The sequence below is a fragment of the Canis lupus genome, chromosome 7, assembly GCF_011100685.1.
Source record: "Canis lupus familiaris isolate Mischka breed German Shepherd chromosome 7, alternate assembly UU_Cfam_GSD_1.0, whole genome shotgun sequence".
Taxonomy (NCBI): Eukaryota; Metazoa; Chordata; class Mammalia; order Carnivora; family Canidae; genus Canis; species Canis lupus.
In genome coordinates this window covers 9110457-9136341 of record NC_049228.1, presented here as the reverse complement: position 1 = coordinate 9136341, position 25885 = coordinate 9110457, and the positions used below count along the sequence as shown (strand labels likewise).

Genomic DNA, 25885 nt, shown 5'->3' with positions numbered 1-25885 from the left:
TGAGTAATTTTGACAGAGAAGTTTTGCATCATGGCCTGCAAAGTAGAAAATGTTTATGATATGTCCCCTTAGAGAAAAAAAAATTGCCAACCCTTGAACTAGGAGAAGATTTTTATAATGTATGTAAATAGCAACAAATTATAAAGTCATGTAAAGCAAAAATATGGAAAGGAAGTTGACTAATCATTATTAAAAAAGGAAAAGAAAGAGAACACAGGTGAAGGTGGGAAGAAAGGCACTGAATGGTGATGTTGAAACCCAGGCGGAGTGCCTTTGAAGGGACCGGGGGCTCCTGGGCACAGCTGGGCTCCGGCCGCCAGCCTGGGACCCCACACACATGTGGCCAGAGAACTCTGGTGAGGATGTGAGGCCGACCCTGGACACTCCCAACCTGCTGTGGGGAATGTGGCAGGAATCTGTGAGCTGTGCCAGCGGGCAGTGAAGTGTCTGCTCCTCATGCCGAGGACAGCACGCTTCATCCCCTGCTCAGAGCTCCTGCAAGCCTCTCACTTGTCACCCCCAGCGCTGTTGGACAGTCTGATTGTTGCAACCATTGCGCATAAAAAGAGATGTGCCGAGAGCAGTACCTTTGGTGGCTTGTTACTCTCCAATTTGTCTTAATTGGCTCATGTGTTGGCTGGCTGATTTTCAAGGGGCAGCACAAAGGGAACTCTTCCTAAGTAGGGTGGGGTGTGGGGCGGGGGGGAGACCTGGGACCATCAGCTCCTTGCTCCTATTCTCTCAGCCAATTTAGCTTAACCCTGGGAGCCAACCACCGAGGAGGGGCTGAGTCCTTGGCAGCTGGGTGGGAGGGAAGCTAAATAAACCTGGGTTTGTGGGCTCACACCTTAGGTTCAAATCTGCTCTATTTATCAGCCAGATCCCACTCTGAGCACCGGTGTCCACGCTTCACAAAATGAATGGTAATAGTTGTAACCCCAACATCAAGTATATTCATCCGGTAAGGTTGGCTTTTCTCTTTCATCCAGGAAAAAAGAGTATATATAAAATGTCTGTTGCACTTTTGAAAGATCAGTGCAAGCTGGGGATGGGGCGAGGGGAGCACAGGGCAGCACGCGGGAGCTTGCGGGTCCTGCTGGCGCTGGCCATGAAACGTCTGCCACCTCCGGGGAGACCCCTCTGATTCCCGCTTCCCTCCTTCCATTAGGCAGAGTGACTTCCCTGGATGCCTGGGGACCAGCCTACCCAGGCCTGAGGGGTCCCATTCCTGCCCCCAAAGACGGCTTGTGGACGCTTCTCCTGTGCAGAGTGGGGCTCTCCTGGCCATTCTTGAGCTCACGGGACAGAGACACCCATCTGCCTGCCTTGGTCTGAGCTGCTGTGTCCACACCGGGCCCAGGTCTGAGCAGACGCAGCCCCTCTGGCCTGGGTGGCAGGACTGCCCCTCCCGCTGCATCGTGACCCGGGAGGGCCACATTCGCAGTATGGGGAGGGCGAGACGGGCCGGCCAGGGCGGGAAGGGGCAGAAAGCGCGTTTCCTGGTCATCAGGGGGCACTGCGTGCCGGGTCCACGGCAGACCTTTAGTCCCAGGCCCCCTGGAGAGCTCACTGTTCTGCTTAGACCAGGTACAAGAATGGCACAAGAAGAGACCCACTTTGGGGAGGAGAAGGTAGAAAATGGAGAGGCGGGACACGCAGGCAGAGGTCGGGCCTGGAGACTGAAGAGTCGCTCCCGTGGGTCTGTTACATAGCCTGGGAGGCGAGACTGGGGAAGGGAGAAGGGGTCCCATTTTCCAAGTAAAGGTGGGGAGTCCCTGTTTTCTCCTCCCAGTGAGAATCCAGGAGGACGAGGGGCCTCGAGGGCTGCAGGCTGGCGGCCAGCAGGTGCTCCAGCGCCACGCAAGCCCGAGCTCAGCCCCTCACTCATTGTGTCCTCTCCCTCGGCCTCAGCTTCCCCATCTGTGTAATGGGATCCCAAGAGTGGCCACCCCTAGGGTTTTGGGATTGACTGGAATAAAGTACGCAAAGTGTTTGGAGCAGCATCTGACGGACAGAGAGGGAGAGCACAGTGCCTGGTGGCCCCTGCCGTCTTCGGATGACTCTGGGCCCCCCTTCCCGTCCGTGCTCCGGGTAGAGTGCTCACTTCTCTGCGGTTCTCTTGCTGTGTCTTGTCGCGCCCTCCCCGGGAGGCTCGCCTGCAGGGCTGCTTCTCTTTCTCTCCTGCCTTCTATCCTTCTCGCTCTGTTCTCTTCCGTCTGTTTCTCCTTTAGGGCCTCTGTCCCCCTCAGGTCCCTGATTCCCCCAGAACAGAGCATCCTCAGGTCCACTTCCCCAGCTCCCTGCCAGGCCCCATGGCCCTTTTCTTGCTCCCTGGCGATCTCCCACAGCCTTTGGGGGGCAGAGCAGACAAGTGGGACAGTTTGCCACACTTATGCTACCTCCTTCCCACCTTCCCTTCCCCGAGAAAGTGGGGGGCACTGCAGCATTCCTGCTTCGGGTCCGTGGGCCAAGGAGAGGCGTGGGATGGAAGGACAAATGGCCCAGATGCCCAGCTTCCAGGTCAACCCCAGTGCCAAGTGCTGAGAACCCGAAGGCCAGGTTCCGCAGCGCAACACATCCGCCTTCCTTGGCCGTCCTGGATTCAAGACCAGCTCCTGCCATCTGTATACTGAAGGGAGGGGAGGAGTGCAGGCCACGAGCCGCCTCTCCGGGTGCCATGCACGACGACGATATCGTGTGAAAAAATTATAGAGTAAAGGAGGTGGAGATGGTGCAGACACTGGACGTGCGCCACAAAGCCCCGAAGGGGAATATTGTCACTTTCTCGGATGCCCTGATGCGGTTGACTCTGCCTGGCATCGGGCGGGAGGGCTGGTGGCTGATGGGGACAAGAAGGGGGTCCTTGGCCTGTGGCAGATTGTGTGGCCAGGTCCCCGAGCCAGAGGAGGGCACAGTCCCTCCCTCTGGGGGAACGGCAGCGGCGTGAGTGTGCCATCTGCTTGGTGAGCCTGGGATTTTGTGTGAACGTGCAGCTGGGGAGACAAGTTATTGGCCTTGCTCCCTGGGAGTGAGGAGTCGTCTGGGATGGAAAGAACACATCCCATGTCTGCACTTGGCCAAAGCAGTTGCAACTGAGGCGGGTGCACAGTCCTGAGGGCTGAACTGACCTCTCAGCCCCCCAGGCCTAGAGCCTGGCCCCAGTCCAGGAGGCAGCACTGGGTCTGGGCCACTGACATTGGTCATACCTTACCATCATCTCATTAATCCTCAGGGGTGCTCAGTGCTAATCCCAGGATAAGCTCAGAGCCCAGGGCAAGTAGGTGTCCTGCCCATATTTCTAGTGTTAGAGTCTTCCAGGAAGGCCCTCTTAGGCCTCAGGTGCTCAGCTCTCTCCCAGGGCCGCTTCCTGAGCAGAGGAGCTTCAGTGTCTCCCCTTCCCACGGCCCCTGGGCTCTGTGATTACAGATTTGCAAGAGTCCCAGTGTCCGTGGCAGAGCTTGAGTATCAGCCAACTTGGGCTCTGGCCATCGATCTGTAGACTAACTGACTGAGTCAACACTCAACAAAGGACTTAACCCCTGTGAGCCTGAGTCCTTTATCTTTGGACCTCTGAGCCTGAGTCCCTCATCATTGGAAGAGGGGTAATAATAGTCCCAACTTCACGGGCTCGTGGTTGAGAGTTAAGAGAAGGCATGTAAACGCTTAGCATCGGCCCTGACTCAGTAGATGGCTGTGAGTCACACAGGCCACAGCTGGGCAGCGGATGAGTCAGCCAAAGACGGGGTATTTCTAAGACAGACTTGGGTGAAAATCGGCCTCCTCCTCCCCTGCACAGGCCTTGTGCCTACAGTTTTCTGGAAGCTTTAGGAACAACAGATCCTCTGAATGATGGGAATAGACTGAGCAGAGAGGAGGAAGGAGGAGGACCCTCAGTCTTTGTAGCCAAGAGAACCAAGAGAAAGTCAAGGCCTTGACTGGAGCCTTCATAGGCTCCAGAGAGAGAAGCTAAGGTGCTAGTGACATCAGCAAGGGTGGCATGAGCCGGGGCCATCGCCCAGCCCCCACAGGAGGCCTGTGGTGAATAAAACAGGGGCTGTGGACACCAGGTGGGGTTGAGTCCTCTCCTTCTCCTGCTCTACGTTTCAACTTAAACTTTTCCTCCTTGGCTCCTCCCTCGGCTGCAGTGAGCGCCTGGTCAGGAAAACAGAAATTGAAACCACACTAATTTGTAAGAGATTCAAATCAGGGAATTGGTGTCAGAAGGCTGAAAGAGGGAAAAGCAGATGTTGACAATGCCCAGAGATTAAGAACTAAAAGTGGCAGTGACTCCCCCACACGACGTGAGCACAAGAGAGTGGCGTTATTGCATCCAAGGGCCCGGGGGAGGGCCCCAGTTCCTGGGAGGGGTGCCCCGAGGTGCTGCTGTTCAGACCTCCCGGGAGGGGCACCGTGTGGCTGGTGCCAGGACATCTGAGGAGACTCCCAGGGCCTGCTGCCCAGCTCTGGGGACAGGGCCTGGCTTGAGGGTGCCCAGGAGGTGAGGGGAGCCGTGGGGCTGCTGCCGGTGCCCCAGGGGAGCATGGCAGACCTGGCTAGGGGAGCACCAGCAGAAGCTGCCGGAGGGTGGGCGTGGAGCAGACCCCTGCTGCTGGCACAGGAACTACAGGAGCCAAAAGCAGGGAGGATTCTTCTCTCCTCCCCGCTGCCCATCAGTCCTGCCAGGGCCTGCCACAGGGCAGAGCCGAGCTAGAAGCCGGCTGCCCAGGGAGCCTGGGAAACGTGGGTGGCCTGCTCTCAGCTCCGGCATCTCCAAGCAGAGCATGGAGGGCGGATCGATCGGCAGTACGCAAATAGCTGGTGTGCACATGCACCCCCACGTGTGCTCGCACACCCCCCCTGGCGTGCGCTGTGTCCTCTGAGCCTCATGGCGTGCCTCTAGCGGAGGGTATAACCCCCAACTTCTAAAGACAAAACCAAAGACCAGAGAAGTTCATTGATTTGCGCAAGTCAGACAGTCAATCAGCAAACACTCCTGCAACGTCTACACTGTGCCAGGCACTGTTCGAGCTGTGGGGCCACCGCACTGAGCAAGCAGCCTGTCCGGGCCAGGGTGCAGGGTATTGTGGCCTGGGGGAGTGGGGACAGTGGGAGCGGGTGGGGGGGACAATCCCAGCTCACTCGGAGACAGGGGAACACATTCATAGTCTTGGGGGATGGGAAACGAGCGCTGAACGGCTCGAACACATCAGGTGGTGTGGGGGGCAGAGAACCCGGGTGCGTGGCCAGGGGCCAGTCCGAGTCACCCTCACATCTGCGACCTGGGAGCCACGTTCCCCAGGGTGGAAAAGCTCTTCATCAAAGATCAGCTCGGGCCAGGAAAGCCATTGGACCGTCGGGCCCCAAAGGGAAGGCCCTTTCTGCTTTCGTCCCGTGTGGACCAAGCACCTCAGATGCCTTGTTCCTCCGTCTGTATTCAGTAGGCACCGAATGGCTGAGCAGAGCTGCCTCCTGGTGCAGTGAGGCCTTGGAGCGCGTGTCCTCTCTGCCTGTGGCAGAGCATGGGCTTAGGCCACGGCGTGGAGTTCAAGGGGGTTCTCGGGGAGGGGGTTCTGACCACGGGGAGCTGCCCATCTCCAGGGCTGATTCACTGGGTCTGTCCGGTGTCAGGGGAATGGGCCCCTTTCCGGCCCTGGGATCTGGGGTGCCTCCAGCTGCAGACCCCTAGCGGAGTCCCTCCCCCATAGGGAGACAGGCTGTGGCTCTGCTCCCCCTGCACACGTCCTGCAGGCAGAGGACTCAGTACAGACACACATACTGGGCTCCAGGCAGAGCTGTCTTTGTCTTCGCATCCACTGCCTCAAGGCCTCTGCCCTGGATGGGCTCGGGACGTGGGGGTGAGGGGACAGCAATGCCTGGTGCCCAGGAGGGGAAAATTGAGCAAGAGAGAGCTGGTGAAGCTGGTAAGGGGGAAGGGGGTTGCAGCCGGTCCACTGGCACTGAGCAGGGCATGTTGTCCCCTGAGCATGGGCACAGACGTGTCCTATAAACACAAGTGTGAATTCTGTGCCCATGTGGCAATCTTGATGAGGCACAGGAAGTTCCCCAGGTGACTCTGTCCCGCTCCCTGATTGACAAGCACAGCTGGCGGAGGGGAGGCAGGGGACTCCAGGCTTCTTCCCATAGGGTCCTGCCCAAGTGAGGAGCCCTGAGTCACACAGCTGGGCTGTGAGCTTCATGAAGGATGGAGCTTTGATGACAAGTGGGAAGAAGTTTAAAGTTCTCCAGTCTCTAAGAGGTACCATTTAGGATTGGTCTCCCCAAGAATTCCTTTTGAATTATTTCTCCCAAGAAGGGGACCACCGTACCCCTTCCCTGGACGACCAGGGGGACCAGAGGGACCAGAGTGGGGCCCCCTGGGAGTGGAGGTACGGACGAGCAGGCTACTGAAACTGCCTCTGGAAGGGCTAAGGGCAGCTCCATGGTTTACAGATGGTTCCATCGGCTTCCTAGGGCACCAAAGCCCTGTAGGAATTGTGGTGTGTGTTTCCTCTAGAGATGTCAGTGAGGCTGCAAATGCTCCTCAGGAACCTGGGACAGACGAGGCCCCAGGTGGAGGTTCAGGATTTTCAGCTCACATCCATTTCTCTCACACCACGGCCTGGTGTGCATGAGCAGAAGCAGGCCACGCTGCCCCTCATGGGGCCGCTCCTCTTCCTCCCCGGGCCACCCCTTCCGAATCTGCCGCTAGCTGCCCTCACGGCCATCTGCCTGGCCTCCCACCCTCCTCCCCCTCCTTCCACCAGCACCCCAGCCAGTGCTCACGCCTTGCTGCCCTCTGTGCTCTGTGTGCATAGAAGGGCTCGTGTGGCAAAGCCCCTCCTTCCAGGAGACTACCTGGGCACACCGCCAGCGTCGCTTGCGTGCACGGCACCTGCCTGGTATGAGCACCCCCTGAGAGCCCAAGCCAGCCTCATTGCTCCCAGCTTCCAGGTGAGGAAGACCAGGCTCAGGGAGGCAAGTGAGTGGCTGGGCACGCAGATGGCTGTGGCTGGGGCCCGGCCCAGGGGCGGTTCGCCGGCTCCAGGGACGGTGCTGAACGAGCATTCTGAGCTGGAGTGGCCTGCCCTGCTGCTGCAGGTGCGTGCAGACACGGCGGCCTGAGCCCGCAGGTGAGCTGGGGCCTCCTTCCTCCTCCTGGCCCATACGTTACCACACAGCCCAGGGCTGCTCGTCTGTGCGCCCCTCCTGCACGCAGCCCTGAGTCTCGGCCACCAGTGTGGGGCCAGGCACGACTCTGGACCTGGGGTATGGTCCCCACGCTTTAGCAAGGACGGGGAGACCTCTGCGTGGCCCGGGAAGGCAGCAAAACCCCCTCTCTGAAGTAGCATGGGCACAGGCAGAGAATGGAAGAGACCCCCCTCCCCACTGCCCCACTCACTCATGTGTCCCATACTCCACAGGGAAGGAGTCCAAGGCCCCACGGAAAAGCTCAGGGAGCCAGTCACCTTCTCCTTTGTCATTGAAGGAGCCTCTGCCCTTCGAGGAGCCCTTCTCCAGACCTGCCAGGCACTCCCGATTCTGCATGGCCCTGCGGGGGATACAGGATTCCTCCCCGGCCACCCTGTGCTTGTGACCGAAACACCCGGGCAGGGCCAGGAGTGAGTGGGACCAGCTCTCCGGGTAGGGCTGCACCCTTGGTCCAGGCTGCTGGGCCGACAGCTCGGGAGGAGACGCAGCTCCCCGGGGGCCCATCAGGGAACTGGCCCACGCCCCGAGATCCCCCCAGAGCATCTCTCACCTCTGCACACCCTGCTGTGAGTGCTGTCCCTGCGTAGACAATTCGGATCGTTAAGTCTGTAGTGTAGGCGTGACTGAGACAGTGGTGGACACCTTCCCAAGGAGGACGGAACCTGGCCAGCTTCCTTGACGGCAGGAGCACCGTGCCCGAGGGAGCTGAGGAGCCCGCCTGAGAGCTTTGAGACCCGGCATCCTAAAATGGGGGTTTTAACAGCACAGCAGAAAATGATTTATTGGGACAGTCAAACCCTTGAATAAAATCCAGCGAAATTGTTACAACCGTTATTTTCAAAATGAGACGATTGCATGAATCAAAGTTATTTGCTCCAGAGCTTTGTGCGTGGGATGGGACAGTCTGCGGGATGAAATGGTGAGTGTCCCAGCAACCCGAATCACAGGCCACAGACGGGGTGGGGGCACAGATCGTGAAAGACGACAGTGATGTCAGAGCCAACACTCTAGGAGTGGACAAGTTGTCAGGATTCAGTTATTTGTGCATTTGGGTAGAAAACATCTATTTATTTTGAATGCATCTTTTTTTTTTTTTAAATAGTTTCAGAGGTAGAATTTAGTGATTCATCGGTTGCATATAACACCTAGTGCTCATTATATCCCGTGCCCTCCTAACCCCATCCCCCCATCCTCCTCCCCTCCAGCAATCTTCAGTTTGTTTCCTATGATTAGGAATCTCTTATGGTTTACCCCCTCTTTGTTTTTATCTTATTTTTCCTTCCCTTCTCCTGTGTTCATCTGTTTTGATGGCTGAGTACTATTCCATTGTGTGTGTGTGTGTGTGTGTGTGTTTGTGTACACACTACATCTTCTTTATTCATCTGTCGATGGACATCTGGGCTCTCTCTGTATTTTGGCTGTTGTGGACGTTACTACTGTAAACATTGGGGTGCACGAGAAAACCCCTATTTCTAAGAGTGGGAGAACAATTATGCACATAAATGCTTTGCATCAGATTTTTTCAGAAAAAAAAGGAAGAGAATGCAACCAACCAGAAGGCATTGAGGATGGTTGACTCTATCTTTAATTATTGTCCTTCCGGGTGGTAAGAAGCACACGGTGCAGAGACACGAACGCAGAGGACACCAGGTGCAGACTTGCCTGGCGGACGACTTGTGCATTTACCTCGGCTGGTTGTGAGGGTCATTGACATGGACAAAGCACTTAGCCCGATATCTGGTCCTTCACTGAATGGCTGGTTGGCATTAGCCGCTATTGGGGCTGAAGGCTCAGATGAGGAAGTGGGGAGAAGCACTGCAGAGGGATTCAGATGTAGGATGGTGGGAGTGAAATGTTGACTGACGTAGCCGTGCTCAGAGTGGGAAGTTTCAGGTTTAGGGCTGAACTAGGGAGAGAAGTGGGACTGGTTTATGGACTGGAGGGAGGGAGGGGCTTCCCGCATGTGCCATTCACTGCATCACCACAGCAAGGCTGCAAGTAGGAGTTCTGTAGATGAGACGTCTGGGGGCTTAGAAAGATCAAGAACTGTCCCCCGAGGACTCAGCCCCCCAGCAGATGGGCATTTGCACTGGGTCTGGCAGCCCACCTGCGAGCTCTCAGCCGTGTGCGGTGTGCAGTGAGGCCCCAGGGCCCTGGGAGGACAGCCGGCGAGCCAGAGAGCAAAGGGCAGCGCTCACGCGGGATGGGAAGAAGCAGTGGCAGGAAAGGGAGCGGAGTCCGAGTTGCCAAGGGCCACTGTAGCAGATTACCACAGACTGGGGCTGGGCGGGGGGGGGTTGCTTAAAACAAGGGAAATGCCTCCTTCCACAGTTCTGGAGGCCAGAAGTCTGAAACCAGGGTGCCTCTAGGGTGGGTTCCTGCTGGAAGCTCCGGGAGAGATTCCATGCTTCTCTCCCAGCTTCTGGGCGCTCTCCGCAGTCCCTGGTATTTCTTGGCCTGTGGCCGCATCACTCCAGTATTTACCTCCATGTCCACGTGGCCTTTTGCTCGTGTCTTCTCCCTTCTGTCTCTTATAAAGACATTCATCATTGCATTCAAGGTCCACCCTCAGGCCGTATGCTCGCATCTCAGGATCCTTACCTGGTAGCACCTGCAAAGACCCAGACTCCAGTTCTGAGGTTCCGGGTGGACATATCCCTCGGTGGCCATAAACTCCATCCACTACACTGAGGGAGCGTGAAGCGAGAAGAGTGACAGAGACGGCCCCGGTGAAATGCCAGAGGCCAGCAGCTCCCATGCAGCAATGCCATCTCTTCCCCAAAAAGCAACCAAGGGATGCGATTCTTTCCCTGAGGAGCATTGAGAAGGAAGGGCCCTCCTCCCTCTTGGCCTTGTACCATCCTCAAGGCAGGAACAGGTGCATCTGTAGGAGACTTTCATGCCTTAGGTTAGTTTGTCCAAAGAAGACCTTGCTGACTCATCTGCCCTTGGTGTGGGGGCCAAGGATGGATGAGATGAGGCTAGTCTTGATGGGGTGTCTTCTGTCTTAATGGCAGAAGAAAGTGCAGGTGTTGCCCGATGATGGGAGAGATGGGCCGAGACAAGCTCTCTGAGAGGCACTGGGCCAGGCCACCTGAGAGCAGAGCATCTCTAGTTTCTAGATGCCTCCTGGAGAAGGTCCTCTGGGACTTCTGTGCATTCCTGCTCCTCCCTCCCAGTGCCCCGCCTCGAGCGAGTCACTCACGGCGAGGAGGGTCACTGGTACCCTTAGCACCTTCCAGGGAGGCATGACGTTCCCCGTAACCAAGACCCCCAGCTCATGCGCTACACAGCCCCGGCTGCTTCTCCCGACCACTCAAAGTCTGGGTTTCACCTTCAGTTATTCTACCATCCTGAGGAATGAAAGGGCCACCCAGCCCAATGTGCCTGAGCAGTCGTCCCCCCCGACACACACACAACCTTGAAGGCTCCGGGAGCCTCGGCTTCGTGGCCAGATCTCTGTGCTTCAGAGCAGGTGCCCTTGACTTCCTTGGAGAAGTTGCCCAAGGACGGGGAGGGAGAGAAGCTAGTGGAGACGGCTGGCCGGGCAGGGTTAGAGGTTATCAGCAGACACTGGGGGAAAAAATTGTCCTTTTCCCTAAAACCCAAGGCCTCTTACCCTTTGCAGGATGGCTCAGAGCTTGGGCAGGGGTGGGGACCCAGGCGGCCAGGCTCTGAGTCCCACGTCCACCGCCTGTGGGCCCTTGGCTGGTCACTTAGCTCATCGGAAAGTGAGGATAGCGATAGGACCGAGCTGCTGGGGCTGCTGTAAGGATGGCGTGAAATGGCCGCGTCCAACGTGGGACCCCAGTGCCTGGCACCCCGCGCGATCTCCGTCCCTGTCAGCGCGTCCCGCGGGGACTGCTACCGCAAACACCTCGGTGGCATTTCTGCCTCGTGTCACTGCCTGCGCTGTTGCCTGTCTGGATACCTCCGCTCAAATTCCTCACCTTTTATACCTGCCTACTTCCAGCTCCTCCTTCCAGAACTGTCTCACAGGTCGCCCCCTGCCCCCCGAGAATGATACATCGTACACTTCTTCAGCAACTGCTGCATGTCAGACACTCCATAAGGGCCTCCTGATGCTGCCCACCTCCCCCCAGGCCCGAGCTCTGAGAAATCAGCCCTGTTACCTGCTTGTGCAGGTGAGGAAGGCGAGGCGCAGGGAACACGATCCCAAGGCTGTCCCATCTCCAGAGCCTGTGTGCCCGCTGTGTGTCACTCCGTGCCACTGCCACCTGCGCCCACCCACCCCAGGCCCCTGCGCCTTCTGCTGAAGCTCTGTCCCCCAGGCTGTCTCCGCAGGAGACAAGCCCCCCAGGAGACAAGCCTGGCATATCCAGGAGGGAGGGGGAGGAGGGAAGAAGGAGGAAGGAGAGGGAGAAGGGGGAGGAGGAGAGAGGGAGAAAAGGAGAAAAGGGGAGAAGGGGAGGAGAGAAGAAGGAGGGAGAGGGGGAGGGAGGGAAGAAGGAGGGAGGGAGGGAGGGAGAGGGGAGGAGGGAGGGCAGAGGGAGGGCAGAGCTGTGCTTCATCCCCTCCAGCCGCAGGCTCTGGCAACACATGGTCTTAGCTCCATGAGTGATGACTGACCTGGACTGGCCTGGGTCCTTCTAGAAGCCTCCACCCCTCCCTGGGCCATCTGCATGAGCTCGATTCCATAACGAGCCATTCTGAGGGGGTTAAGAACTGGCCTTTTCCAAAAGCAACTCCCACCCCACTGCCTTATCAAATCGGTCCATCTCCACTTTTGTTGTTTGGTGTTTTCAGTTTCATAAATGGCCCAGTCTGTTCATCTTCAGGTTTTATGTTCTGCCGTAAAGTCAGGCAGGGCTCCTGGTGGAGGGGGCCGGTGGGACAGGGAACGAGGAGGAAGAGGCCACATCACCAGGGTCTGTACGGACATGGGGCTGGGGACCTGCTCCCTGGTGCTGCTCTGTCCCTCAGAGTGGCTTGAGTCTATGCCAGCCTGGGCCCCAGCTCTGGGGGGAGAAGAGGCCTGGCTCCCCCCCTCGCCCCCCCTCCATGAAGCGGCAGCCTGTGGAGCCCGCTGAGGGCCCCTGCATACAGGAAGTGCTCCATAAATGTTTGCTTGGCTTTGTGTCCTCCATACCAGACAGCAAACCACTTTTTGTCAGATCAAAGGAAGAAGGAGCCAGAAGTGATGGCAGGCCTGTCAGGCCTCTTGTGGTCATCCTTCAGGGACCAGAGGCTTGTGAGGTCTCCCTGGGGTCAGCCCCCTACTTCCCCCCACCCCACGCGCACACACACACACACCCCACTCAGTCCCGGGGAGCACACAGGAGGGCTGAGCCTGGCTGGAAGCGTGGGCTCCGGCAGAGGGTGCAGAGGGTGCGGGTGGTGTGTGGCCACACTCCTGGGTGAGCGTGCGTGTACGGAGGGCAGCAGAGTGGCTGCGACCTCGCTAGTCATCAGTCCAGGGGTTCTGAGACCCCAGTCAGCAGATCTGGCTCAGGCTGCCTGCATCAGAATCACCTGGGAGCTTGTTGCCAACGCCAGCCTGACCCTGCTGCAGGAAATTCTCAGTAGGTGGAGCCTCTCCCAGAGGTTGGGATTACAGCCAGATTTGAAAACTGTTGATCTGGTCCAGCCAAGGAAGGACGTGACTTATCTAAGGTCACACAGAGTCTGGTCAGTGAGAAAGAAAAGAAAGAGCCTGTGCTCTTTCTACTGCTTCTGCGTGTTTGGGATCGGGGGCATGTGTCTAAATCTAATAAAAACCGAAATAAATTCCTTTTGGTTTATCTACGGTTTTCGATGATTCATGCTCAGTCTCTGTTCATTTATGTAAACCACTGAGAGCTGACATTATGTATATATTTTTGCTTCCAACCTGAGCTCTTTCAAGCAACGGGGCTCCCACTCGGCTGCCCCCCTCCCCTCACCCTCTGTGCTGTCAGGACTGCAGTGGTCCATTCCCTTCCCCGTCCTGTCTTTCCTCTACTCGTGTGGCTGGGACCCTCTTGCTCAGTGACCCAGGGGGGCCCCTGTCCCTCCGAGGTCTGGTCTGGGGCTTGGAAAGGGCTCAGGCTTACGAGGGGCCAGGCCCTCTGTGGATGGAACCCAGAAGGGCATCGATGAGCCTGACTCACCTCAGGGTCCAGGGGGATTGCTTTTTCAAACAAACTTGAAGTAGCTGCTCAGAAAGCCCTGCAGCTCGACCAGCCGGGTGGCAGTTCAGTTCAGCTCAACAGCCATCTAGGAGAGGCCTCCCGGGCTCGAGGCTGTTGCTTGGTGAACCCCCAGAGGGATGCGGAGATGGATGAGTGGGGCACAGTGGCCATCCTGCCCTGGGCCCTCCTCTGTCTCCCCACGCTGCAGTAAGTCAGGAGCCGCTCAGCATCCCCAACACGTCAGACAAGGGAAAATATATGCCCCTGCGGGCCGGCAGGACGCTGGCTGGCCAGGAGCGATCCAGACTTGTCCCGTCATTGGTGACTGGACCCATGCCAGCCTGTCGCCAGGTTGTGCCCTTTCTGGTGGGTCATTAGAGTCCCTGGTAACAGTGTCTCCAGACTGACCCCTGGCGCTGTGGCCCCATCCACCAGTCGCCAGTGTGAAGAAAGGTGATGGCAAGGCGACCAGCCCGCCCCCCAAGTTCCGTTTTCACCTAGCCTGTGTGACCTTCATCTAACACCAAGCCTATTGTATAACAAAGCCTTGAACATCTCAAGTAATTTATTGAGTCCTGAACTGGAAGGGGGGAAGGAAACAGCATGGCCGGGTGGGTAAGAGTGGTCGTAAGTGTGTCAGGCGTCCACCCTCGTGATCGCCTGGCTGCTGGGAGCTGTGGCTCGCTGCCTCCGCCCAGCATCACGGGAGAGCCCCCAACTGCATAGCGCTAGCCCAGAAAAGATCCAAATGCGCAATTCAAAGTACGGCTTCTAGTGAATGTGTATCCCGTTAGCAGCGTGGTAAAGTAGAAATACCATAAATCGGGGCACATGTGCTCACTCGGAGCACATAGGCGGTGCATAGAGAAGTCCACTTGTGATCTCTCTGTCTCCATTGGACCATGAACATCAGAAACAGGTTTGTCCGTGTGTGTGTGTTGGGGGGCAGCATACACATCATTTCTTTCGCCCCGGCATGGGCTCGCCAACAGGGAAATGGCCATAATGAGTCACTGACCATCGAGTAAGCGCTATATACGTCAGACGTGACACCCAAGATGGAAAGAAACCAACCCTGAATATAGCATCGTGCCTGCCTTCAGGGAGCTTGCCCCCCAAGGAAAAGATGAATAAGCAGGACACTGATGCCACTGATGGTGGCAGTGATCTGTGCCCGGGCTGGGTGGGGCTGCCCCATGCTTGATCCCTGCAGCAAGGGTCTTCGACCCCCAGGGGGTGGGGGAGGGTGGGCAGGGGGAGTCAGGGGAGCCTGTCGGAGTACATGACCTCTAAGCCGAATCCCGAAGGTCATGTAGGAGCCAGGGTGAAAGGATGGGCCCGGAGATGAGATGGAATGGAGCTTGGGGCAGGTGAACGGGCCTTTTCAGGACCTGAAATCGCCCAGCAAGGTGGGCCCTGACCCGGTGACTGAGGGGTGGGAGGCTGGAGAACTGAACGCGTGGCTTCTTCCATCCACTAGGGGGAGATGGAAACCCAAAATCACGCACCGTGGGTCAGAGGTATTGGAGGTGCATCCTCTGGGAAGAGGCCCAGCGAATGGCCTTCCCATCCCTCAGGCGATGCCCAGATACAGAGAGCACCCCACTTCCCCACATGGATATAATTTCAGTGTTTCCCAAAGGGGTTTCTAGGGATCACTACCCCTTTCAAAAGAGGGGGTCTAGGGAAAAGGATTTAAGAAATGCTACGCACATTATGAACGTAGACATTCATAAAGACACATTGACATGGTGAGACTCTGAGAAGTCCCGCAGTAAAGCGACCAGTTTAACATTATAGTGCGGCTCACATTTATTTTATCTTGAAATTTCTTCCCCCTCAAGATCCCCACTTAAACCCCCCGCCCACTCAGCTGTGAAACAGTTGGCCAAACGTGTGGTCGTGGCCGCCTCTGAGACGAAGACCCTAAGGCCAGTGTCTCTAAAGACACAGGTGAAGTTAGCAGAACCCCAGACCCCAGGTCAGCACAGCTGATGTCTTCAGAGACACTTGGGCGTTGCTGGCTTTGCTCACTGATTCTCAAAGGAGGGCTCAGGCATTAGTGCAGGCAGGGCAGGAAGCTCTTTCCAGGTTCATCCACCCATCGGGTGAGCCGGTGATGTCAGGTGGGGCTGCCTCCAGCACACAGGGTGGCTGATGGCACTCTAGGATAAGCCAAGAGGCTCCAGGAGAGTCAGCACCGAGCCAGACACCCCTGCCTCCTTCTATGGAGAGCCCCAGCCCGTCAGTGCTGAACTGCCCTCGTGACGTGGCGACGATATCTGAAAACATTGCCTGGTCAGGGGATGGGGTCCATGGGGCATCTGGTTGAAGAGCAGAGGATATCCTGCCTCTCACGAGCGTCCACCACGAGTGCCGATTAACAGCCTCTGTGGGCCCACTGGTTTACCTTGGTGGACAACCTCTTGGGATAAGTTTTGTGTTGCTTCCTCAATGTCTGAAGAACATTAGAACATCTCAAGTCTCCAAAGCTGCCCTCACCTTTGACGTCGCGTTGCTAAGAGGACCATGTGTTCCAAGCCAGTCCTCTCCTTTATGTCACTGATTATGACATCTGTGGCTCCTCTTTCTGGATAGAAGACATTCTCCCGTTAGCTCATTAGCTCCTGTGTGTCTTTTATTTATTCCTTTATTTATTCCTTTTTTCCACAAATATTTATGGAGGGCCCTCCAGGTTGGTACCTGGCACTCTCTACGTGCCAGAGATAGTGGACAAAACAGACAATCTCATTTGCTTAGGGTAGATAGTAATAATTTTTTTTTTTTGAAGTAGAAGATACAACACGACATGCAAAATACCCGTCTAGGCCCTCGGGGGCTTTCAGAGATACAGATGTAGGTAAACTGGTATCTTGCTTGAGAAAGGTTGCTTACAAGGAACAGAACCCCACCCCAACTCCAGGAAAAACAGGACGACACTGTCGAGAGTCAGATGTCCTGCGGAACGAAGGGCAGGGACCCAGCAATCAGCTCAGGCCACCAACTCTCGTTCACTCTTTCCTCCTCCTCTGTCTTTTCTCGTTCCCTCCTGTCCCACCTTCCTTCCTCACTCGCTTCTCCCGTCCTCCCGTCTCTACGAAGGGATGTGACTGGGGGAGGAAACAGCTCTACTACAAGTGGACACAGGATAGAGAGGAATTAGGGCAGAGGAGAAGTGTGAGCACAGAAAAGGCTGTTGGTGTTGTGAGGCCGCAGGTAACTTAGAGCTCCGTGGAATCAGGGAAGGCTTTCTGGAGGAGGTGCTATTTGAGCTGGGCCTTGATGTCAGGGGGATGTGGATGCCTGGTGGAGAGTGGGAGCCATTCCCAGAATAGAGCCCTTGGAGCAGAGGGAGGAAGGGAGGTGGGAGACGGCTAACTCAGAACACTGGGGCAGGGGCAGAGAGGGTCCTGGCCCTTCTGCTTATCATCCCTCCGTCCCTGTGACGCCTTTGCTCTGGTTTGTCTTCAAGACATGTGGGATTCTCCTGAGTCCCATGGCTGGATCTGCTGTCTAGGACCCTAGGAGTAGAAGGAGGTGAGGCTGAAGGGGATCAAGGAGGGTAGGGTCATTAAATCACTGCTGGAAAGGGTGGGCCTGGGAGAAATGCTGCCAGTGCAGGCCAGAAAGTCATGGCCTGGGGCCCAAGTGATGAGGTTTGAAGATTTAATCAGGTGGCAAGAGGAGCGGCAGCTGTGTCCAACGCATCTGTTAATGACCCGAGTGTCAAGCCATCCAGCTTCAGGGGCTTTGCTGGGGAAATCGGGTGACACGGTGAGCCTCCAGTCTGCCAACGATTTGCTGGTTGTATCAAGCAACTCAGTGTGTGCTGGGGTGGTCCCTATTTCCACCTGCCAGTGACCATCTTGCCAGTCATATGTGAGACCTAATGAGCAGCGCCATCAGAGAACTCTGGGCAGGGGAGCTTTATTTTAAGGAGGAAACCGAGACTCAAAAGTTAAGGTGCCTGGGGGAGGTCACACAGCAAAGCGGGTGAGCTGGGGTTCAATTCTTTGCAACCCCAAAGCCCCGTGCTCCTGGCCTGCCACCCCGTGTGCCCATCCCCCACCAAGAGCTGAGAGTCCTGTGGCAGGTCCTCGGGCCGGGTTCTGGGTTGGTCCGAGGTTGCCTGCCCAGGGCACAGGGGTTTGTGCGATGATGGGAACGCTACTGCCCTCCCTTACCCAGGCCTCCTCTCCTGTTTCTCAGAGATCTCAGGATCGGTCGTCAGACCAGTGATTTCTCTAACAATAGAACAATAGATGGCAGGTGGCTTCCCACAAGTTCAGATGTGGGACAAGTCACACATGTCTCAGAGTGCACCTGCCACATGCCATATAAGCCAGAAATTATATGGTTTTCCCATAATCGGAGGTGGGCCCAGGGGCAAGCCCTGTAATTTGTGGCTCTTGGGGCACTCGGGGCCAGATTCACGGACTGGTCCATCCTCTGCATGAAGCATTGTTATCATCAGTTTGTACTTGCTGCATCTCTGATGGGTCGGGGGTTTGATGGCTCAGGCAAGAGTCACTTACAGCAAACTTGTCTTTTGTGCGACATTTCGCTACCTGCACCTCGGTTTTCCTCTTCTCTAAAATGGGAAGAAGATGCGTCCCCGTGGCCTGACAGTGCTGCTGCAAGGAACACAGGAAGTAACATTAGAGCGCCTTACGAACCACCCAGATGGTTGTGTTAGGACAAGCCTGTGTGTGAGGCCGTGGGCTTGTTGCCCTGTGAGCAGCCTGAGGACCAGGAGGGCTTCTGTGTGAGGCTGGCTTCTGCTTTCACAGCCGGCCCGATTCCCTTGGGGTCCAGATCTGCAGATGCCAGGCGCAGTCTTAGCTGTGGCCCTGGCTGGGGGAATGGGGGGACTCGTGTGAGCTTTCCTACCCTGCAATGTGGTGTAGACCAGGGGTGCTCAAACTTTCACGTGTGAGTCACCCGGGGAAGCTTGTTAGAGATTCCAGGTCTTCCTGTCTGGAGGTCCTAATGTGACAGGTCTGAGGCTGGATCGGAAGAATGATTTTTTTTTTTTTATGATAGTCACACACACACACACACAGAGAGAGAGAGAGAGAGAGAGGCAGAGACACAGGCAGAGGGAGAAGCAGGCTCCATGCACCGGGAACCCGATGTGGGATTCGATCCCAGGTCTCCAGGATCGCGCCCTGGGCCAAAGGTAGGCGCTAAAACCGCTGCGCCACCCAGGGATTCCCGGAAGAATGATTTTTGAAAAGCGGGACTGCAGGGGGACCCCTGGGTGGCTCAGCGGTTGAGTGCCTGCCTTTGGCCTGGGGCCTGATCCTGGAGTCTGGGGACCGAGTCCCACATTGGGCTTCCCGCATGGAGCCTGCTTCTGCCTCTCTCTCTCTCTCTCTCTCTCTCTCTGTGTCTCATGAATAAATAAATAAGATCTTAAAAAAGGGGGGGGCAGCCCCCATGGTGCTGCCTCTCTCTCTCTGTGTGTGTCTCACGAATAAATAAATAAAATCTTTAAAAGAGAGAGAGAGAGAGAGAGGGCAGCCCCCCTGGCGCAGCGGTTTAGCGCTGCCTGCAGTCTAGGGCGTGATCCTGGAGACCCTGGATCCAGTCCCATGTTGGGCTCCCTGCTTGGAGCCTGCTTCTCCCTCTGCCTGGGTCTCTGCCTTTCTCTCTTTCTCTCTCTCTCTCTGTGTATGAATAAATAAATAAAAAATCTTAAAAAAAAGAACGAAATAAAAAGAAAGAAAGAAAGAAAAAAGAAAGAAAAGAAAAAGAAAGAAAGGAAAGAGGAGAGAAAGAATGAAAGAAAAGAAAGAAAAGGTAAGAAAGAAAGAAAAGGAAAAAAAGAAAGAAAAGGAAAGAAAGAAAGAAAGGGAAAGGGAAAGGGAAGGAAGGAAAGCCGGGCTGCAGGCAAGGACTGATCAAGGGGCGCCCAGCCCGGAAAGGAAAGGAAAGGAAAGGAAAGGAAAGGAAAGGAAAGGAAAGGAAAGGAAAGAAGGAAGGAAGGAAGGAAGGAAGGAAGGAAGGAAGGAAGGAAGGAAGGAAGGAAAGTGGGGCTGCAGGCAAGGACTGATCAAGGGGCGCCCAGCCCAGGCCCGGCCGGTCTCCGGGGAGGAGGCCCGCGGGGATGGCGAGGAGGGCTTGGCCCTGAAGACGTCGGGGGGCACAGTGGCTTCCTGGGGAGGGGGTCTGGAAGGTCGGGGGGTGCACGGTGGGCGGGGGGGCAGGCCCGGGGCTGAGCCGTGCTGTCCCTCTGTCCCGCTGCAGATCGTGTTCCGGAAGATCAGCGACGTGAAGCGGGAGGAGGAGGAGCGCATGAAGCGCAAGAACGAGGCGCCGCTGATCCTGCCCCCGGACCACCCGGTGCGCCGACTCTTCCAGCGGTTCCGGCAGCAGAAGGAGGCGCGGCTGGCGGCCGAGCGCGGCGGCCGCGACCCCGACGACCTGGACGTGGAGAGGGGCGGCGGCCCCGAGCGCTTGGCGGCCCCCCACGGCGCGGCCCGGGCCAGCGTGGTCACCGTGCGCGAGAGCCCCGCCACGCCCGTGGCCTTCCCGGCGGCCTGCCCGGCGGCGGTGGCCGAGCTCGGCCGGCTGCACGCGCCCGGGCCGGGGCCGGGGCCGGGGCCGGGGCCGGGGCCGGGGCCGGGGCCGGGGCCGACTGCGCGCGGCGCAAGGGCTGGGCCCGCCTCAGGGACGCGGGCGGCAGGCCCGAGGACTGGAGCCAGGTGGCCAAGGCCGAGTCCATGGAGACGCTGCCCGACAGGACCAAGGCGCCCGGAGAGGCCACGCTCAAGAAGACGGACTCGTGCGACAGCGGCATCACCAAGAGCGACCTGCGCCTGGACAACGCGGGCGAGGCCCGCAGCCCCCAGGACCGGAGCCCCGTGCTGGCCGAGGTCAAGCACTCCTTCTACCCCATCCCGGAGCAGACGCTGCAGGCCGCCGTCCTGGAGGTGAAGCACGAGCTCAAGGAGGACATCCAGGCCCTCAACGCCAAGATGACCACCATCGAGAAGCAGCTCTCCGAGATTCTCAGGATATTGACTTCCAGGAGAGCCTCCCAGTCTCCCCAGGAGCTCTTCGAAATATCGAGGCCCCAGTCCCCTGAATCAGAGAGAGACATTTTTGGAGCAAGCTGAGGGGTCTCTTTGGAAGAAAAGAAACAAAACAAAAACAAAAACTGAGAAAAAAAGAAAAGAGTCCAAGACAACCCCGCAGCACCCCCATCCCCGGCCTAGGCACCCCCCACCCCACCACCACACACACCTGCGTGACCAACAACTTCCAACTTCTCAACCGAAGACCAGAGTGGGACAGTCGCTCAGGCTCCCGCTCCCCGTCTCCTTCCCTGGGAGCCCCCCCACCCCGGCCTGCGAGCCGGCAGCGCTCGCCAACTGTCTGCACGCCTTTGGAAGAGGGGGCATGCTGTCTAAAGGGTATCTTCCTTCGTTTTTAATTTTTTTACTGCCGTGATATTTGTAAAAGATGACAACCACTAGAAAAGAGGAGCAGCTACGTGGGGATTGGTGGGAGCGCGCCAGGGAACCCCTCCGGTAGCCCCCAGCCCGGGCTCCCTCACCAGGACCCCAAAGACTGCGGTGGGCACAGGGACTTCCCAGCATTCCTTGTCCTGGTACAGCCCCTACCTGTCCTCACCTTCTATTTTCCGACAGCTGTCATTTGTCACAAGCCTGGGACAAGGGGAGCTTGAGAGTCAGGGAGGGTAGAGCCTTGCACCTCTAATGGCTAAGGCCACAAAGCAGAGAGGTGCCCGGGGCGCCTCCCACTGACACTCGGAGCCGGAATCCTCAGGTCGCCTCTCCCAAGTGGAAGAGCCGGAGAGGGGCCTTCAGGAAGCAGAGACTCTGGGCTGTGGTCTCAGCCTGCTGTCGTGGGAGAGCCGACAGGGACGGCCCCAGAGGCCTCAGATAAACCTCTGGCCCCGCTCCATGCCACTGTCCTCCTCGCATGGGCCCTTTTGCTTCTTTTCCTTCTCAACCCCTCCCCTAGTGTTCCTGTGGCATTCCTCAGGGTGTGCAGCGTCAGCAGGAAGGGCGATGAGCCCAGAGTTGCTTTATTAGCAAAGACACAGACACACACACACACACACACACACACACACACAACCTCAGAAAAACGATTGTAGCAAGTCCTATGTTTCTATTAGGATTCTCACTGGGATTGATTGCCCTTCAGAAGTTTGTATTTTGTCCACTGCATGGGGGTCATTATGGGACACTTGGGATCCATGCTTGGCCTTATTTTAAAATTCACCTCTTTTTCTCTTACTGAAGTCGGTAGGACCTCAAGAGAAACTACCAAGACTGCAGGGCCACGCTTGTACTTGCTCCGGGAACGGCAGACAGAGAATGAGGCAGCAGGTTCTCAAGCTGTCTCTGTAAGGTGACGGGCAGAGGTGGCCCGGGGGAGGTCTGAGCTCAGAGTGACTGTCACAGAGCCACGTGTGGGCCATCCAGGCCCCTATGCCGTGATGCTTGGGGACACTCCACTGCCTCCTAGTCACCTGGGGTCAGATTATCCATGTGTTTGGGTTCCTTTCAATGGCATCTGAGAAAGGAGAGGGGTCTCTCCAGGCCAAGTGGAACTAGCTCAGGTGTGTGCCCTCTGAAGAGCGTCAGGACCCGAAAAATCGACAGGCAAGGTTGGAAGTTTTACTCTAAAAATTAGCTTTGGGGGAGAATCAGGAGTGCAGGGGGTCTGGACTGTGGGTGACAGCAGGGACCCATCCAGGGCGCTGGCTTTCCGCATGTGCACGTTGCAGCGCCTCACCCCTGGCACCCGGCATTGCTTTGTGCACAGCCTGGGTTAAGCGCCCCGGGACTGAAGGGGACCTGCCAGGACGGGACTTGCGCTACCAAAGATACTCAGCATTTCTGAAGGCCTCCCATCTGGGCCCACCTACCCGCCCGCCCCTTTATTCCTGCTCGGCGGCCACGACAGGTCCCAGGACTGGGCCTTCAGTTGGGTGTGTGCAGAGTGGGGCTGTCCTCTCCTGGCTCCCAGCATTGGCGCGGATGGCCCTGGGGAACAGGGCCCAGGAGGTCAAGGGAAGATTCCTTCCCCGGGGCCCCGTGCGCGGGGCGGCTTCTCACGGGAGGCTTACCGGAGTGGCTCCTGGCTTCCCAAGGCTGCAGCAGGATTAGATCCAGCCTCGGAGGGCAGCACGCAAAGAGGAGGAAGTATAATGTCCCAAGGCTGAGTGATGACTCTGGATAAAGCTTTGAGAGTTTCAGTCTCCTTGAAAAGCTGCCAGCTAGTCCAGAGGCTATAAAAATCTGGAACACCATCTGCCCCAGAATGTTCTAGCTTGCCATTCCTTAAATATGTTCGTTAGCCCGCTTCTGAAGTTCAGTACTCACTACCTTTAAGTCAGGACAAGGGCCCTACTGACTGACGCCATCGTCCGGCTTTAGAAGCACCTGCCCAGCTCTCTGCAGGCTTGATGACAGGCTCCCGTCCAGCCCCCTCCAGGCCAGCTTGGAGGGGCCCCCGTCCCCGCCAGCTCTGCCGGAGGGTACAGGTGTTTATTAAGAAATGCCTCCCCATTGGGGTCTGAGGGGCAAAGACGCTGATGTGCCAGGCTCGAAAGTCCACACTTGTTTGGGGGGAGAAAGTAAAGCTTCACGGACGTACTCACGGACTGACTCCTAGGATTGGAATCGGCCTGATGCCCAGAAGCCTGGATGCTGCGATGGGAACGCGCTCATCTCGGGGTCGCAGGTCCCACGTGTGCCTGTGGTGACAGACCACAACGTGGCTGTGTGTGCTTTTCGACTTCTCCACTTAAGGATTTTAGTGACTTGTGCTTTATTTCCTCTGGAAAAAAAATTTTTAACGAGCCAAACCTCCTCTCCTTTCACCTTTTTGACATGCACTTGGCCATGGGCTGCTTTGTGCTAACTACCTACTCTTGCCTGGATGCTGCTCTGGCTTCCCGAGCAAGGGCCACAAGCTTCAGATGCTGACCGAACCTTCCACTGTCTGGTGGCTGAAGAGAGGTTAGGGAACCTCGGAGTCACTAGGTGTTGGACCCAACACTGAGACTTTAGAAGTTATGCTGAGAGATATCTACCTGAGTTATTTTTTCCTTTTTGAGGGACGGGGACATGATGTATTATACCATTGCCCAGTACTTGCTGGTTACTTGATCTTGTACTTCAAAAGTCTTTACCTCGAATGTTCCTCGTAGGGAGGCCCCGCTTCCCAGAGAGTGTCCCTCCAGGCTGCCTTGGAGCCGAAGGCCTTGCCCCAGCGCTTGGCTGCTTGTTGAACACGCTCTCCTCTCCCCCACCGATGGGAAGCGTGGGAGTGAGGGTTGAGTCTGTGAAATAAGATGGCCCACGAGATGGTGCGCTCGTTCTCCGTGGAGGACGAGGACTCGAGCGTGGAGTGCTGCCGGCCCGTGTGCCTGCAAGGGCTCCTCCACCGAGTGTGACAAGGTCCCCCAGGAAGGAAAGGGTGGCAGCTGCCTGGTTGAGAAGCCCTTGTGTCGATGCCTGCACCTTCACCCATCCCATTCTCTCATGCTCAGCCCCCCTGGCTTGTTTCTAAGACCATTCCTTATATTCACAACCTCAGACTACATCTGTGTGCAGAGTTTGTGGCCCGTGGTAGGCAACCAGTGGCTTAACACATCTCTGTTGCTACAACAGCATGGGCCCCAGTGTTTCAAAGCAGCTCCCATTTCTTCTTATCCGATTCCTGGGCCCCTTCTACCCTCAGCCTTCTAGATCCTGTGTGCTGTTGCTGGCTGACATCAGGCCCTGTTCTGGAATCTTCTTTCAGAAGTGGAGCCAGCATGGCTCAGAGTAAAAATGCACTGCACCACTACACCCCACCCCACAAGCCTCCCTTCTCGAATCCTTCGGTGGTGGGTGAAAGTAACAAGTTAGAATTCTTATCCAAGCCTTTGTGGGGACTAAAAGAATGCCTTTAGATCCCAGGTGTAGGGAGAGCCTCCTCTCCCCTTGCTGCACTGACCACCATATGGCACATCACTCTCCGGACAATTTTAGGAGCCCTGGTGGAGATACAAGTTGCTGATGTGCATTTGATGAATAGATTGTACAATGTTTTGCAATAAAGATGTTTAGCCTTAAGACCCTTGAATGGAACTCCAGCTGTGATGGAGCTGCCAACACTCCCCCTCCTCCCTCCTCACGTTGTGTTGCTTAAAGAGGAACCCACTGAGGGCACTCTCAGACCCCAGGGTAGCCTTTCCTGTGTCACTAAATTGTTGTACTGCCTTCTTGCTCGCTTCAATACAAATACTTTCACCAGCTCTTGTGCCCTCCAGCTGGGGGGGGATTTCACTGTCCCCTCAACACCAACCGCAGCCATCAGAGAAAGCACCATTTTCTCACAGGAGGTATTCATGTTGAGAAGTTTTGATTTCTACTCACACAGATCAAAAAAAATCAATGTGAATTTGCAGCTTAGTTTCAAATGAAACTTCTCATGCGAGCAAATCAGACTTACTCTGGAACCTCTAGAACTGGACTCAGATGCCCCGCAGGTGCCAGACCCGGTGGGTGCCCTCCCTGCCCCACCATTAAACTTTTCTTAGAGCCATTGTCTCTGTATCTGTGACTTTGGAGTCAGTCGACGGATCTACTAGTTGTTCAATGAGAAGTTCACGGATCTTCTATCAGGATATGAACAATGAGAAAGATCTTAAGGAAGATGCAACCCCCCCGCCCCAATGAATGTATTCTCTTAATATTCAGACATTGTATTTGTGCATCATTTGGAGACTGCCCACATCTGACGTTTCGCCAACGCCGTAAGGACACTTCTACTCCTGAGCAGTTTGTCAATCTGGGGCTTCTCCTTATATTGACACTCTTTCCATTGAGTCCCGCCAAATCCTTTATCGGGTTTTTCTTTTTCCTTCGCATCTGCCACTTTGTCCAAATGAGCATGAATAGACAGAAGTACAAATGAACTGATAGTATTTTTATGGTCAGCTGAGGATGCTGCCAGAAACTCCACTGTATGTGTGCAGCTTGGGAATGTTAAGAGGAATATGCGGGCCCCTCCATTGATGATATACCCTTCTCAACATTTTTAAACAAGCACAAATGATATTTGTAAAAAAAAAAAAGTTTAATTTTATTTATTATGGTAATAAACTATTTTATACATGATACTTGCTTTTGCCTTTTCTTATATAATTTTAAGGCATCGAGTTGGGTGCTCTGAACTAAGACGACAGAATAAAGATGGTACTTTCTATTCCTTTTCAAGAGCTTGGAGGCTCTAATTTGGATAGTACCTGTTAAGTGTGGTTTTGGACAACTTAGGACCCCCAAACTGGGTGTCTCAGTACAGCCTAGCAAGAGAATGGTTGTGAAAGTGCTTTGTCATGATCTAGCAATAGGGCTCTATCTGCTATACAAGCTTACCGAGATGCCTTCAAAACCTGGCATCGCTGGAACACTGTGGTACAACACATTGACAATAGGTGTCTGAAGGTGACTTCCCGATTAGAAATGAACTTTTACATTTTAAACAATTTGCGTTGAAATCTATTGAAGATATAT

The 25885-nt window shown here is 56.0% G+C and overlaps 2 protein-coding genes across 4 annotated transcripts in view; one reads left to right on the top strand and one right to left on the bottom strand.

Moving 5' to 3' along the window:
- The window catches only part of KCNH1 (potassium voltage-gated channel subfamily H member 1), a 372237-nt gene extending 346748 nt beyond the window's left edge, over positions 1 to 25489 (top strand). The window contains 2 exon segments of the mRNA XM_038542056.1: positions 19590 to 19961; positions 19964 to 25489. Coding sequence (XP_038397984.1) covers positions 19590 to 19961; positions 19964 to 20461 — 870 coding nt within the window. The 3' untranslated portion in view covers positions 20462 to 25489.
- HHAT (hedgehog acyltransferase) overlaps positions 1 to 25885 on the bottom strand; it is a 340331-nt gene that overhangs the window by 2772 nt on the left and 311674 nt on the right. For all 3 annotated transcript variants that reach the window (XM_038542061.1, XM_038542058.1, XM_038542057.1), the window contains one exon: positions 7760 to 7951. In XM_038542061.1, the coding sequence (XP_038397989.1) occupies positions 7760 to 7951 (192 nt within the window). The remainder of the gene's footprint in view (positions 1 to 7759; positions 7952 to 25885) is intronic.